The sequence below is a fragment of the Carex rostrata genome, chromosome 11 (genome assembly GCF_964058835.1).
Source record: "Carex rostrata chromosome 11, lpCarRost1.2, whole genome shotgun sequence".
NCBI classification, from domain to species: Eukaryota; Viridiplantae; Streptophyta; class Magnoliopsida; order Poales; family Cyperaceae; genus Carex; species Carex rostrata.
The window spans coordinates 6,946,765-6,961,644 of NC_135928.1; the positions used below are offsets into that span (position 1 = coordinate 6,946,765).

At 31.9% G+C, this 14,880-nt stretch overlaps 1 protein-coding gene across 1 annotated transcript; it reads right to left on the reverse strand.

Moving 5' to 3' along the window:
* Positions 1–8,390: 8,390 nt before the first annotated feature.
* Positions 8,391–13,780, reverse strand: LOC144561773 (DEAD-box ATP-dependent RNA helicase 6-like). Its single transcript, XM_078310868.1, has 10 exons — positions 13,247–13,780; positions 12,763–12,823; positions 12,432–12,666; positions 12,105–12,343; positions 10,664–10,915; positions 10,391–10,571; positions 10,206–10,294; positions 10,020–10,093; positions 9,778–9,931; positions 8,391–8,961 (listed from the first exon to the last, which is right to left on the reverse strand). Exons 1-9 carry the CDS (start codon positions 13,519–13,521, stop codon positions 9,853–9,855), a joined length of 1,485 nt encoding a protein of 494 aa, XP_078166994.1. The 5' UTR covers positions 13,522–13,780; the 3' UTR covers positions 8,391–8,961; positions 9,778–9,852.
* Between the last annotated feature and the right edge of the window lie 1,100 nt (positions 13,781–14,880).

The following is a 14,880-nucleotide window of genomic DNA, read 5'->3' on the forward strand; positions in this document are numbered from 1 at the left end:
TCTCGCAAGAGAGAGATAAATATATTTATATATATATATAATTTTTAACGGTTGATTCATGTCGGAAGAAAACAAAAGTAGCAGTGACAATGTGTATTAATTACCTTAAGCTCAGATTACTCAAAGAGTGCATGCATGTATATAATACAAGTGAGCAAAAAGTGATGAGAAAGAAACAGGGAAGGAAACTGCACAAAAAAAAAAAAAAAAAGAAACAGGGAAGGGAATGGGGGTGAGGGGGAGGGAGTTGTCTTGTAGTGAAAATGAAATGGATTTGACTGTAAATGGGCCGAAAGCAAGGAGACGAGGCCATGTGTATAACAGGCGTCAATGCTCCCTATGCGACCATCGTCAGGGTCCATAGATTAATTACTCTTATACCTCTCCTTTTGGTTTTACCACTTGAGGTGCTCGGATTCTCTATGGACTGCCAAGTCTGCCGTGGAATGCGGCATTTTCAAATTCTAGTCAAAGACAATTTAAAGTTTCTAATAGAAATGATTGAAAATCAAAATCACCATTAAGCTATAACTAACAGTATGGAAGAATTTGGAAGTTTTTTTTTTTTTTTTTTTTTTGGTCTCATTTCTCTACTCTTTCAATTTTGTTTTACAAGCGGCGTTTTGTATTTGTATTTTGTTTGTATATGTTAATTTATTAGTTTGATTAATTATTACCTTTTTGTAATTATGTTAAAAATGGCGTCAATAGCCTCTTAAATTTAACAAATAGGGGGATTTCATATATACCCCTCAAGAACTTCAAAATTACGCATTTTTCCCTCTAAAATTCATAATATCATATTTCTCTTCTAAACTTAAATAAAACACAAATTTACCTATTTTATTGTCTATTCTATTAAAACTCATTTTAAATTTACGAAGTACTTATTTTAGCTTTCATTAAAAAAAAATTAGTAGCATGTTTCAGAAAAATATTACTCTTCTAATTAGTCGGTTTCCGAGAATAAATGAGTCATTTATCTACTGCAAAACATATATAAAAATAAGTACATATTCACTTTAAAGCATTAAATTTTTTATATTGGTGAATAATGTAAATGTAGTAATATTGAATTGTTTCAATATTTCTTAATTGTTTTCATTTTGATGTCTTAAATTAAAGAACTTAAATCATCATTACTCTGCTTATCAAATGCGTCCAATAGTAGTCAGTTGACCCATTTTTCATGAAAAGAAGTTTCTGTAAGTGGTTTGTTGGTTGAAGTTTTGACCTCCAACATGCATTATAGAGTTTCTTATTACGATTAAAGATATGGTGCCAATAGCCTTTTAAATGTAACAAATATTATAATCAATAGTATATTTAAGTAAAAGTTTAAATAGTATTTATTATGTCATTTTAGAATAGTTAAAAATAATATTATATTCATAGTGTGTTACTATAGCGTCAATAATATTATAAATTTTATAAAAACACTATAGCGTATTATTTAGAATTCTGTATTCAAGTAAAAATATTTCTCGAATTAGAATTATGTATTCAAGTAAAAATATTTCTCGAGTTAGACGACTTGAAGTTGAAACAGATACATAATAACATCATAAAGTATTAATTTTTATTGAGGTGAAAAAAGTAGCTGTATTGGTATCAAATTAAAATATTAAATTATCAGCGCATGCTGTTTTTAATAAGTGAATTTTAAGAATAAAAAGGTAGGCCTATGATACAGGGTGAAAACGGAGCGGATACGGAGCAGATACTCGTAAAACTATATATATATATATATATATAGAGTACGGCTAACGCGCTTCCTCTAGTATATGGGCCGAAATGCTTCCGGTAGAAAGTTGAAATTTCAAAATTCAAAAAGTCGATCTGAACCGTTCATCTTCTTCTCCATATTAATATCTGCTTGGAGACCAAATTTTACATTTTTCTGAATTTTTTTACTATTTATTAAGCCACTTTGAAAATTGCTGATCCAACGGTGGCTTACCAAACAGTAAAAATCAGAAGCTACCGTTGGATCAGCGATTTTCAAAATAGCTTAATAAATAGTAAAAAATTTCAGAAAAATGTAAAATTTGGTCTCCAAGCAGATATTAATATGGAGAAGAAGATGAACGGTTCAGATCGACTTTTTGGATTTCGAAATTTCAACTTTCCACCGGAAGCATTTCGGCCCATATGCTAGAGGAAGCGCGTTAGCCGTACTCTATATATATATATATATATTTTTTTTTTTCATTTTTCGGATACAGATACGGAGCAGATATCAAACAGGTACAAATAGAGTTCGGATTAGATCTGATACTAATTAAAATAATATTCAAAATATATTCAAAATACTAAAATTCAAAATATTTATCTAATTATAATGGTGAATAACATAAATTTTTCATAATATATATTAAAATATATGGTATATATCTACTATTTGGATACGGATAATTAAAACGTAAACCATATCAGTATCATTATCCATGCAGATATTCAGATATCAAATATCCACATCTAAGTTTTCGAATACAAATCGGATATAATCCATACTGTTTTCACTCCTACGGCTATGAAGCCGTTTTAATTTTGCTTAAACGCTTCTATTTTGGTGTCTTAAATTGAAGCACTTAAATCAACATTACTTCACTTATCAAATGCGTCCACTAGTAGTCAGTTGACCCATTTTTCATGCAAAAAAAAAAAAGTTTCTCTAAGTGCTTTTCTGAATTTTGAGAGAAAATATTGATTATATTGAAGTTTTGATATCCAATATTTATTATAGAGTTTCTCATTATGAGTTTATGACCCTGAAGATATGGCACCAATGGCCTTTTAAATGTAACGAATATTACAATTAAAGGCATATATACAAGTGACAACATTAATGTTGTCATTTATATGTACTCAATAACTTTGTAACTATTTATTTTTTTATAGTAGTGAAAAAAGTTGATGTATCGGTATTGAATAAAAAAACTAAATTGTTAGTGCATACTATTTAACAAGTGGTAAGTGTAAAATGTAGGCACCAATGAAGCCGCTTTAATTTTGCTCAAACGCATTCATTTTGGTGTCTTAAATTAAAGCACTTAAATCACCATTACTTCACTTATCAAATGCATCCACTAGTAGCATGTTGACCTATTTTTCATGAAAAAAAGGTTATCTAAGTGTTATTTTAAAAAAAGTTGATAAAAAATATTGAATATATTAAAGTTTTGACTTCCAAATATTGTAATCAAAGACATATCTAAACAGGGACAGAAAAATGTATAGTCAAAAGGGTGTTAAGCACCCCTATTAATTGAAATTTGTTAATTTTATCTTTTAAAAAAAAAATTTTACAAAAAAATTATACTATTAATCTCTCTCATAAAATGAAACACAACACTTATTTATATAACGTCTATCTCAGTTTTCTAATTCCGCTTAGTGGCAGATGGAGGAAGAAACTATGGAGGTCAATTGATTCCATATTTTTTTAAATTTTTTTTTATAGAATTTAGAGTAAAATATCATAATATTATAAAATTGATTCTCATTTTTTGCAAATTTGTTTTATATGTTTGACCCTTATAAATATTTGACCTCCATAGTTCGAAAGTCTGACTCTGTATCTAAGTGAATATATTTCTTTAATTTGACGAGTGAAGTTAAAACAAATACATACTCGATCATTGCAAGCGTTAATTTTTGGTAGTAGTGAAAAAAAAATAGATGTAGCAATATTGAATTAAAAATACTAGATTATTAGCATGAGGAGGGTTCAAATGCCTCCATTTTTTGTGCCTTCATCATGCCTCCATTTTTAAAAACTTTAATAATTCAAAATTTTGAAACTTAAAAATCGAAATAAAACCGTTGAATATGATCTACATCATTTTATCTACGCACATGTAAAAAATTATGACATTTCAATTTTATTTTGATTGTCATCAAGAGCTTATAAAAACCGCACTAATGTGGATGATTTCTAGACGTTGATTTTTGAACTTATTGATTCACATAAAAATAAAATTAAAATGTAATAATATTTTATGAGCACATAGAGAAAATAACATAGATCACATATTCACATCTAACGGTTTTATTTTGACTTTTAAGTTTCAAACTTTTAGTTATTAAAGTTTTAAAAAATGAAAGTATAGTGGAGACAAAAAAATAGAGACATTTTAACCCTCCTCTATTAGCGTATACCGGTCTCGATCTTAACAAGTAAACTGATGAGAGCACCTATGTAGTCGTTTATAATTTTTCTTAAAATACATTCATTTGGTGTCTTAAAATAAAAACACCCGCTCACTTATCAAATGCATGCATCCACTAACAGTTGATCCATTTATTCTTGTAGAACATTCTCCAAGTGCTTTTTTGAAATTTGAGTTAAAAGTTTACGGATATTGGAGTTTTGATCTCTGCATGCATTATGGAGTTCTTATTATGACCCTAATTTTATCTTTAAAATACAAGACTTTAACTGACTTTTGAAATATTTTTCTCTCTAAATTATAAGAATTTAACTAACTTTTCAGGTTCATTTTATTATTGACCCTCATGCATAAAATTTCTACCACCATCTTTCATTATAATAAAATCCATCAGAATAAGTTTTTTTTTATTTGAAAAAAAAGGGAGAAATAAGTATGCAGATCTAGTGCATAAAAGTATGAATCGTTATTGCAACGATAATTCTTCGAAATTAACTTAATAATTGTTCCTGAAATTGGGTCAATGCAATACTTAATCATTTACTAACCATAAGATAGTTTACAACAATCCAAAAAGAAGGGGGTGGGGGTGGGGGGCGGGATTTTACGTATAGTCCTCAAAATTTTCAAAATTACATATTTACCTCTCTAAACTTTAATGATTCACAACTTTATTGATTTATTGTCTTTTATATTGAAGCTCAGTTTACCCTTTACAAAAAGCATAGAAAAAATTGTAACTTGTTTAAGGAAATGTCGGTCTTATATTTGATTAGTTTTAGAGAGAAAATTATTCATTTTTTTTTTAATTCTAACATATACACGGTGACATTTAGGTATACTCTTGTGTATTCATCGAAAGTAGAGAAATGAACTATTTGCACTCGGAAACTGATATTTTTTTTTTAACATGCTACATATTTTTTATGTTTTAATAAAGAGTAAGTATTTATAAATTTACTAATGAGATTTAATATAAAAGACAATAAAAAAAGTAAATCATGAGTTTTTGAATGGGGGAAAATGTAATTTTGAAAATTTTGAGAGGTATAACATGGAAAATGCCCCCCCCCCCCATGTCCTTAAAACTTTTTTTTTTATTAATTGTCACGGAAGTTAGTGTTAAATGCATGTTAGATAATTTAGCTAAATGATTATTAATTAAAGGGCAGTGTACTATTCTCATAAAAGAATCAAACTTAACTTGATAATCAGGTTAGTAGAATTTCTTTTATTTTAACAACATTAACTTTTTGAACGATTAAATCAATCTTTTGAAAACTTCGCTACATAGTAGCATGTCAAAAATTATCCTATTGTACGTGTCGCCACATAGATAGTGCACATTAATCTCACCATACCGGATCTGAACATACTGAAAAGGCAATCTGCAGAGCTGTCAAACTGCGAAAGCTCACCAGCAGGAGTTTTGGACCAGGTCGCCCGAGTCTGAGAAAGAGAGAACGCATCCAAAGACCCATAGGAGTATAGGACGGTTTTCGGCCTAAATGGAGGTGAAACTCGAATTCGTATATTCAAATTTTGAGTTTAGATCCGGGCCATCCGATCTACTTTGACACGAATATCGAAGTGATCCCCTGCATTACCTCACAGGTTCCTGACGTGGTGAAACTAATGAATTCACATCCTCTCAAATACCTAATAAGGGAATCTTTTACAATAACTAGATCTGGACCGTTCTTTTTAACTTGGCACGAATCTCAAAGCCCGATAATACTGTCCTCCACGGTGACCCAAATCCCAAACCAGTTGAGATTTAATCTCGAACCGTAAAATGAAGGTTGGGTATGGATTCATATCTTCTGAGGTAACATAATATTTCTGTTTAGATACGGATCGTTCGATCAGAATTGAGCCAATCAGACCCTTTAGTATTTGTACGGTTTCTTATCGGATGGTCTGAATTTAAACAAAATAATTCTGTTACCTCAGTGATAAGAATTCATTTCTCATTAGTTGATCGTAATGGACAATATTGCAACTATTTCATCCATGAATTGGTGTTTTCTTTGGACCGCAATTAGTTTTGAGATTCATAACGATTAGATCCTTTCATTTAACGCAATTCACCATTTGATACTTTCTAATAGATGCGCATGCTACCTCGAACAAAAACTTGAGAACCGAGATATTTTAATAAAAATATTTTTAACATATCAAAAATATTTCTAATATTTGATATATTAAAAATATTTTTAACATATAAAAGAGTAAGACTTAGGTGCTATGGATAGCATAAGTGCATCTGTGCTACGGTCTCAAAAACATATCATATAAACTTCAATATGTTTTTATTGAGCTACTTAAATCAAAGTATTCTACAAGCTTATTATATAACCAATTTATTGAGCTACTTAAATCAAAGTTTGAAGTTTATACAATATGTTTTTGAGGCCGTAGCACGGATGTCCTTATACTATCCATAGCACCCAAGCCTTACTCCATATAAAATCTACAGATACAGTAATAAAATTTCACACTTAATTTTATTATTCTAAATCATTTATACACATAAAAAATAGAAGTTAATCAAAACTTAAATAAAATCACAATTGTATATTTTACATAAGCAAATAATAAGATTAAAGTAAATAGGGAGAAGGAAGAGGGAGGAAAGGAGGGGGAACAAATGGAGTCCACAAGGCCATTTTGTCAAGAATTTTGAAAGGAGGGTATTTTGTTCTATGTTTTGAAAAGAAATGGCACTTTGTAAAATTCCCCAATCAAAATATGCATCTGTCTAAGAAGGATCTACCTGTGTATATATGTGTATGTATGGACCAATTTTGTAAGAAATAAGGTTTGAAAGTTGGTCCTCATTTCCTCTAATTCTGTTTCTTGGAACTTCTATTATGGTCATTTACAACTGCTTTCTACGAAAGCAAAAGAAGATTTGACAAATTATATTTTTATTTTATTTTTGTATGCTTTCATTCTTTTTTTGAGTAAAGGTTGGGGGTCAAACCATCCAACTATTTAATTGTAATACAACAAATGATTTTTCTCATCTGAATTTCGAACCCATGATCTCTCATATAAAGATCATGTACCTTTACCACTAGACCAAAGGCTAGTTATTATATGCTTTCGTTCTTGTTTGGTACAGTTCTTTTGTAGCATTTAAACACTTCACGGGTTATAATATTAATATATTATACATAAAAAATAAAAGTTATTCAAAACTTAAATAAAATCACAATTCTATATTTTACATAAGCAAAGAATAAGATTAGAGTAAATAGGGAGAAGGAAGAGGGAGGAAAAGAGGGGGAACAAGTGGAGTCCACAAGGCCATTTTGTTAAAAATTTTGAAAGGAGGGTATTTTGTTCTATATTTTGAAAAAAAATGGCACTTTGTAAAATTCCCCAATCAAAATATGCATTTGTCTAAGAAGGATCTTCCTGTGTATATATGTGTATATATGGACCAATTTTGTAAGAAATTAGGTCTGAAAGTTGGTCCTCATTTCCTCTAATTTTGTTTCTTGGAACTTATATTATGGTCATTTACAACTGCTTTCTACGAAAGCAAAAGAAGATTTGACAAATTATATTTTATTTTATTTTTGTATGCTTTCATTTTTGTTTTGAGTAAAGATTGAATGTCAAACCATCCAACTATTTAATTGTAATACAACAAATGATTTTCTCCATCTGAATTTTGAACTTATGACCTCTTATATAAAGATCATGTGCCTTTACCACTAGACCAAAGACTAGTTCTTATATGCTTTCGTTCTTGTTTGGTACAGTTCTTTTGTAGCATTTAAACACTTCACGGGTTACAATATTAATATATTATACATAGCATCACAGGATGGCACTGTGTTTACCAGTACTTGTTTGAACCTGATACAACTAGCAATGTTCGCAAATCGCAGAACCAATTAACACCAAGAAATCCAAACATAATCTATACATGTCAGCACAATAAGTCCCAGTGATATAATTTCTCTTGACAATAAATAACTTCAAAATGAACTTATCTGTTGCAGTGTAATGTGGCTCCCACTAAATTTATGACGTGCTGCAGTGAAACAGCACAAACAGTAACAAACTTTTACCAGATAAAGCCAGCAACAAGACTGTTTCTCGTCTTGGAAGTTGGAATGAAATAACAAGAACTACAATTCAAACATAAAGGATTGAAACTCAATTTTGCATTTATGAGCTTCTAACACCAGCAAGTACAATCATCTCATCTAATCATAGATTCTCAAAGAAAAGAACAGAAAAATTATACAAATATCATGCAGTATTTTGCATATAGTTCATTTTGAAGAGAAAATAAAGTCTACAACATTTGAGTATTGCAAAAGCATGCTATCCAAGAACAACACTGACAAAATGCAAGCTTGCATAGAGTTATCTGATAAACAAAACACAACAGCTCCAAGCCAACAAAGCAAGTCAGAACAAGGACTAAGTCAAATAACACATCGTTGCTAACTATCCTAATTCCTAAACTTCCTACATCCATAATTGTTTTTTTTTTTTTCATTTTCATTTTTTTTTTCCTTTTTTTTTACTGACAAGAGCACATGCTACAAAAAGAACCAAGAAAAGAAACAGTACAACAAGGCCTAAACTTAAGCCTCATTTGCAGGAAATAAAGAAGAAAAAAAGCAGACAGCCTAAAGGTATCAGTTAACAGCATCATTGGGAAGAGTAATTGGGTCCACTAGAAGCTAAATGTATTTTCATCCTAATACCTCGCTATATGCCCCCACTTCAACATAATCTCACATCTCGAGCCAGCAAACAAAACCTGCAAAGCAGTATAAAAATAGTTAAAAGCTTTTCACATGGTAGTTTATCCACGAGGAGAAGGCCAATTAAACCAATATACGCTAAAAATAAATTTAAATCACACGTTAGATATTTATATGCAAGAAAACATTAAGATCTAGTATTCTGGTATTTAACTTGTTTAGCAATTTATTGCCGAAGAATCTAATGAAAATAACCCAAAGGATAGCAGGAAAAGACAACAAGTGGAAAATACATTTATTTTGTTTAACCTGAAATAAGATAGCAAGATAATAATAAATAACATCAAAAAATCTTAAACAATGCAACTGCAAAATTTTATTGATTAATGTGGAAAATTTCGCTTATTTTTTTAACCCACACAAACTTTTAGAAATAATTGCAACCAAAACCTTATTTCTATATTAATGTGAAAGGTACATTTCTTGAATGTTCGGAACATTGATTCTCATAAACCAATTTTTTTCCCTAAACATGATGAAGTAAAAATCAAGTATGGATTGATTATCATGTTAAATTGATAAAAATTCCGGTGGATTTTAGTCATGTGTGGATTGACTTTAGTGATTATATAAGTTCAAATTATTATATAGATACTAGAATTGCGAGTTGCAAAGAAGAAAAATTGTTGGGTATTTACTTTTCCTTAAAAATTGTGAATGCAGCACATATTTTGGGGAGATGGAAAAACCCTAGGTGAAATCAAAGCTTTTTTTAAATAAATAATTATTGTCAGGCAAACCAAATTCTTATTGAATATCTTCAAGAAAATAGCTTTTAGGAAGGGGGGACTACAGTCCAATGCAATTTGTACCTGATTAACTTGTATGTACAATCAGTCTTCTAGCCAATACACCTAATAAAAAGATGACACGTCATTAGGGCTGGCTCATTGGCAATATATAGCCTGGTCTATCTGTGGCGGTATAGTCTTTATTTCTGTTCCAAGTTCTTGTTCAATCCTATACCTGTCATTTTACAAAACCTACTGTTAGGAACCATATGGAATGAAAAACAATCACATTTGCAAAAACACGATAAGAAAATTCTACATACAGGTTGAAGCGGTCCTCATAAGTAATTAAATTCACTGCCAGCCCAAGGTGACCAAATCGTCCAGATCGGCCAACCTGAAATTAGTTTTAAACAAAATATATATTTCTGTACCCCAAAAAAACATGAACAATTTCTGCATAGACAACAAGATACAAAATCATAATAATGTTTAAATCATCTCCATACCCTGTGAAGATAAGTTTCGGAATTCTTAGGAAAATCAAAGTTGATCACAACATTGACTGCCTGAATATCAATCCCTCTGGTGAAAAGATCTGCAACCAAAAGTAAACAAATCAATCAGTAAAGTCCATTTTTAGAACATGGAGAAGTACCTAACACTGACAGTAGCAAAGGATAAAAAATAATACCTGTGCAAACAAGGTTTCTGCATGCGCCATTACGGAAGTCATGAAAAACTCTGTTTCTATGGTCTTGCAACATCTTAGCATGAATGTAGAAGCATGAGTACCCAAGCTCGGTTATTTTCTTTGCCAATAGTTCAACCCGATTCACCGAATTGCAGAATATTATAGACTGATTAATTTGGAGCTGAAGTACAAACATCACCAAACTAATTGAGTTCAATTGTATAATTATTTCAACATAGAAAATGCTCAAAACCAATAGTATGGGAGATAAACCTTAGAGAAGAGAGTGTTGAGGCAGTGAACCTTCTGTCGTTCTTCAACAAATGCATAGAACTGTGTAATACCTTTCAGTGTAAGCTCGTCCATCAGATTAATGACGTACGGTTTTGGGAGGTACTTCTCTTTGAATTGTTTCACAGTAACAGGGAAAGTCGCTGAGAACATGAGGATTTGCCTATTTGGAGGGAGGAACTGAATCAACTGTTCAATAGAAGGTTGAAACTCAGGAGAGAGAAGCTTGTCAGCCTACAAGATAAAAAAAAACAAATTGCACCATATTACACATGCACAAAAAACAGTTTTTAAATGGGATGGGATCCATGACAATGGATATTTGAAAATCATAGAAATATCTTTCAATTAATCAAATCAAATAACAAAATGCTTGAAACAAAAATAAAATAAAATAATATACTGATGGAATTATTGGATAGATAGACAGCCTACCCATCAAATTTCATGCAATTTGAGTATCGTTGATAATGCATGAAGTGTTGGTAAATTGGGAACATTAAACAGTTAAATCATTGATGACTGCTAAACATGCACCATTTCTCATTATATATAATAAAGCATGATATAGGCATCATATAATCATGCTTGCAATGTTAGCTTCCTTTTCTTATATTTCTGCCAATTGTCGAGATTTTTATTGTCAATGATTCCTAATGCGCTTAATGATTGGTTACTCCAATCCCAATGTTGTTTTGTAAGGACAAGCACCGATCGAGTTTTGTTTATGATTAAGATACGAACACTATATTGCATGTTATTGTAATCTAACTAAACATATGATCCAGCATATGGAGAATATGATTTTTTGTAAAATAATTAGTTTGTCATTTTGTCATAAAATCAAGCTTGTGAACAGCTTCAGTACTGAAAGCACAGCAATATCAGGAATCAAGAACAAAAAGAGGGAAAGATTTATATATGCAGGGGAAGAGCCAGAAGTCCACTAGTTGGTTTGTGGGGGGGGGGGGGGGGGGGGGGGGGGGGGGGGATTAAGTTGCGAGTCGAAAATCAAAATCATTAAAAAAAACAAATATTTATTATGGAAATTAATGATATCTCAATTATACAGGATAAAAATTACTTGATTACTTATTTGGAAGCAATTCAAATGATACAGACAGAGACTGAGAGCACGCATTAGGGATGCTATTAACATCATAAGATAAGACACAAAATCAAGTCATTCATTTATTCGTTGCCAGTGGGTCAGGGGTCAAGGGGGTGGGAAGTGGAGAGACTAGAATTTGTTCTAAAAAAGAAGACAGTACACATAACTAGCGAGTTTGTTCAGTACCATATAGAAGATAAGCTCCTATCAGTGCCTCCATCAAATCAACCCATCCGTAAGTTACTGGATACATACTGTTCCATGACAAAGAAAAATAAAATAAATCTAATACCAGGTTTGGACAGAAGGTACCTCGTCCATAACGAGCATTGAGCATCCGTTCAATACACAAATGCCTTTCTTGGTAAGATCAAGAATACGGCCAGGTGTGCCAACAAGTAGGTGTACAGGCTGGTACAGGCGAATTATATCATCCTTTAAACTTGTCCCTCCAGTAGTAACCATGACTTCGATCTTCAAGTGCTTTGCAAGCTCTTTACACACTTGTGATGTTTGCAACGCCAACTCCCTTGTAGGCACCAATATCACCACTAAACCAACATAAGATTAAAATATGTATATTGTCACAACCAAAAAGCTTAGAAATGCTTGAATAAGGTAAGACTGGGAGATTAAAACCTTGTATAACATTTCTGTCTTGGTCAATTTTTTCGAGAGCAGGAATGCAAAAGGCAGCTGTTTTTCCAGTCCCGTTTTTTGCCCTAGCAAGGATGTCACTACCAGTAAGAGCAATGGGAATACTCTCCTCTTGAATAGGAGAAGGCCTCTCAAATCCCTTCTCATATATTCCCATCAGTAGCTCTCTTTTGAGGAAGTAGTCTTCAAATTCATTCCCTTTAGTTGCAGTTACATCCTGGAGGTAGCATTGAAATACTGTAAATACGGAGAGTTCCAATACAGAGTTACTGCAGTTAATTGATATGTATGTTACTAAAGTGCAATAAAATACCTCAGTCCTGTAACGTGTATCTGGAGGTGGTAAATTCAATTGCACTTTCCAATCCTGTGAGCTGCAAATTGAATAAAAGAATGATCAAATTGTCCTTAAATACAATCCAAAATTTCAAATAATGCTACTGAAAGGTAACGTTCCACAACTATTCACCATAAATAGCAATTACTTCAATAATACAATTAATTCTATCCTTTACACTTCCACATACCAATAATCGCTTAATTTCCAGAGTATGAACAGACAGGTACAAATTTAGATACCTATAAAAGTAGTCTAGGAACAAATGTAACCTAACACACTCCTGTGTTAATACAGACACTAACTATAACAGCAGAGAACATTAAAATTAGCAACACATCCATTACTAAAAAGTTGCTCTCTCACTCACAAAACTATACGAACCATAAACATGTCATAGTCAGAGATCTCTAATTTCCCAAAATTCCTAATCACTTGCAGTATTTTTATCTATTTATACCTCGAGTCGATGGTATCAGTTCCAGAAGGCTGAGCTGATTTAACACCTGCCTGTTCACTGGGGCCCGCATCACTTCCCATCGGAGCATTCCTTCTCATCCAAGTCTGTTGGTACTGCTGACCTGGCATCGGACTTCTCTGCACATACTGCTGCTGCGGCTGCTGCGGCTGCTGCGGCTGGTTAGGATTTCTCCCGTAATAATTTGGGTTTCCCGAAACATTTCCGCTACGCCCGTTGCCAATTCCGGGCGGAGGGTACCTCGTTCTCGGATCCATCTTTCCAAATCTATTACTTCTCGCAAATCGTGCGAGATAGAGCAACAACGATTGAAATCGTCAGCAAGAGAATCCACAAAACACAGATCTTTGAGTGTGGATTGGAGCGAATGGAAATTAATTAACTGATCGATTGAAACAGCTGAGAGGAAAGAAAGTAGTATCTTTGGTCGAATGAGAATTTTGTGTGAGGTTTGGATTAGGGTAAGAGCCGCACGACATTGTCGGATAGGGAGGCAGTGAAATGACGGAAACACCCTTGAGTTGGATTTTGAACCAGCGTTAAAGAGTTGTGTATGAATCCATATCATCTCGATTCGGTGGTTATTTAGAAGAGTGAACTAGGATGTTCTTCGGCTTACTAAGTTGTCTCGCGAGCTTAGTTTCAAAATTTAATAAATTTAACTATTGAAATTGAGCTATTTCAAAATTGAATATAAACTAAAGTTTTTAGAATTTTAAATTAATTGAATGTAAAATCAAGCAGTCACAAGTAAAATATTTATAAATTAAATTTAATATATTTATTTTTTAAACAATTATTGACCATTTGACTATATATTTAATTAATTCGAAAAATAAAAAACATTGAATACAAATTCATCAGTTGTGAAATAGATCGATTTTAATAGTTTGAATTTATCATTTGAAACTCATTCGATATATTTTGAGATTAAGCTCATCAAGTCACTTGATGAACTTGTTCTACTCTATTTAGAATATATGAATCTGTTTTGGGATTTGTTTTAAATTGAAATGGAGGACTCAAATTTCGTTCTTCGCGGTCAAGTATTGCACTGGATCAGAATTTGTGTGTATGAGAGTCCATATCCTTTGAGGTAACAAAATATTTATGTTAGATTCGAACCAGCCAATCAGAATCTGAATTAGTCTGGTTCGAAGTGGAATGCATGTAACTTCTTTATTATTTGTGGGGATTCTGGTTTGACGGTCCGGATCTAAACATAATTATGTATGTTGTAACCTTAGGCGATATTTATAGTGTGTATGAGGGATTAAATGGAGTCTGATTGGATGGTGGTAATGGGGTGCCTGTTTGGTGCACCTTTCTTATGGTTTTTTAGAGCTATGCATGTATAAAAGAAGGGGGAATTTCACGTATAACCCTCAAAAACTTCAAAATTACGTATTTCCCCCTCTAAACTTAAAAAACTCACAAATTTACCCATTTTATTGTATTTTATATTAAAACTCATTCTAAAATCTTAAAATACCCATTTTACCCTTTATTAAAAGCATATAAAACTCATCAAACTCAAAATTGAATCTGAACAATTTTTCTACCGTCCAAACTGCTTTTAAATATGCGTGCGCAAGATCAGCACGAATCTTGATGCG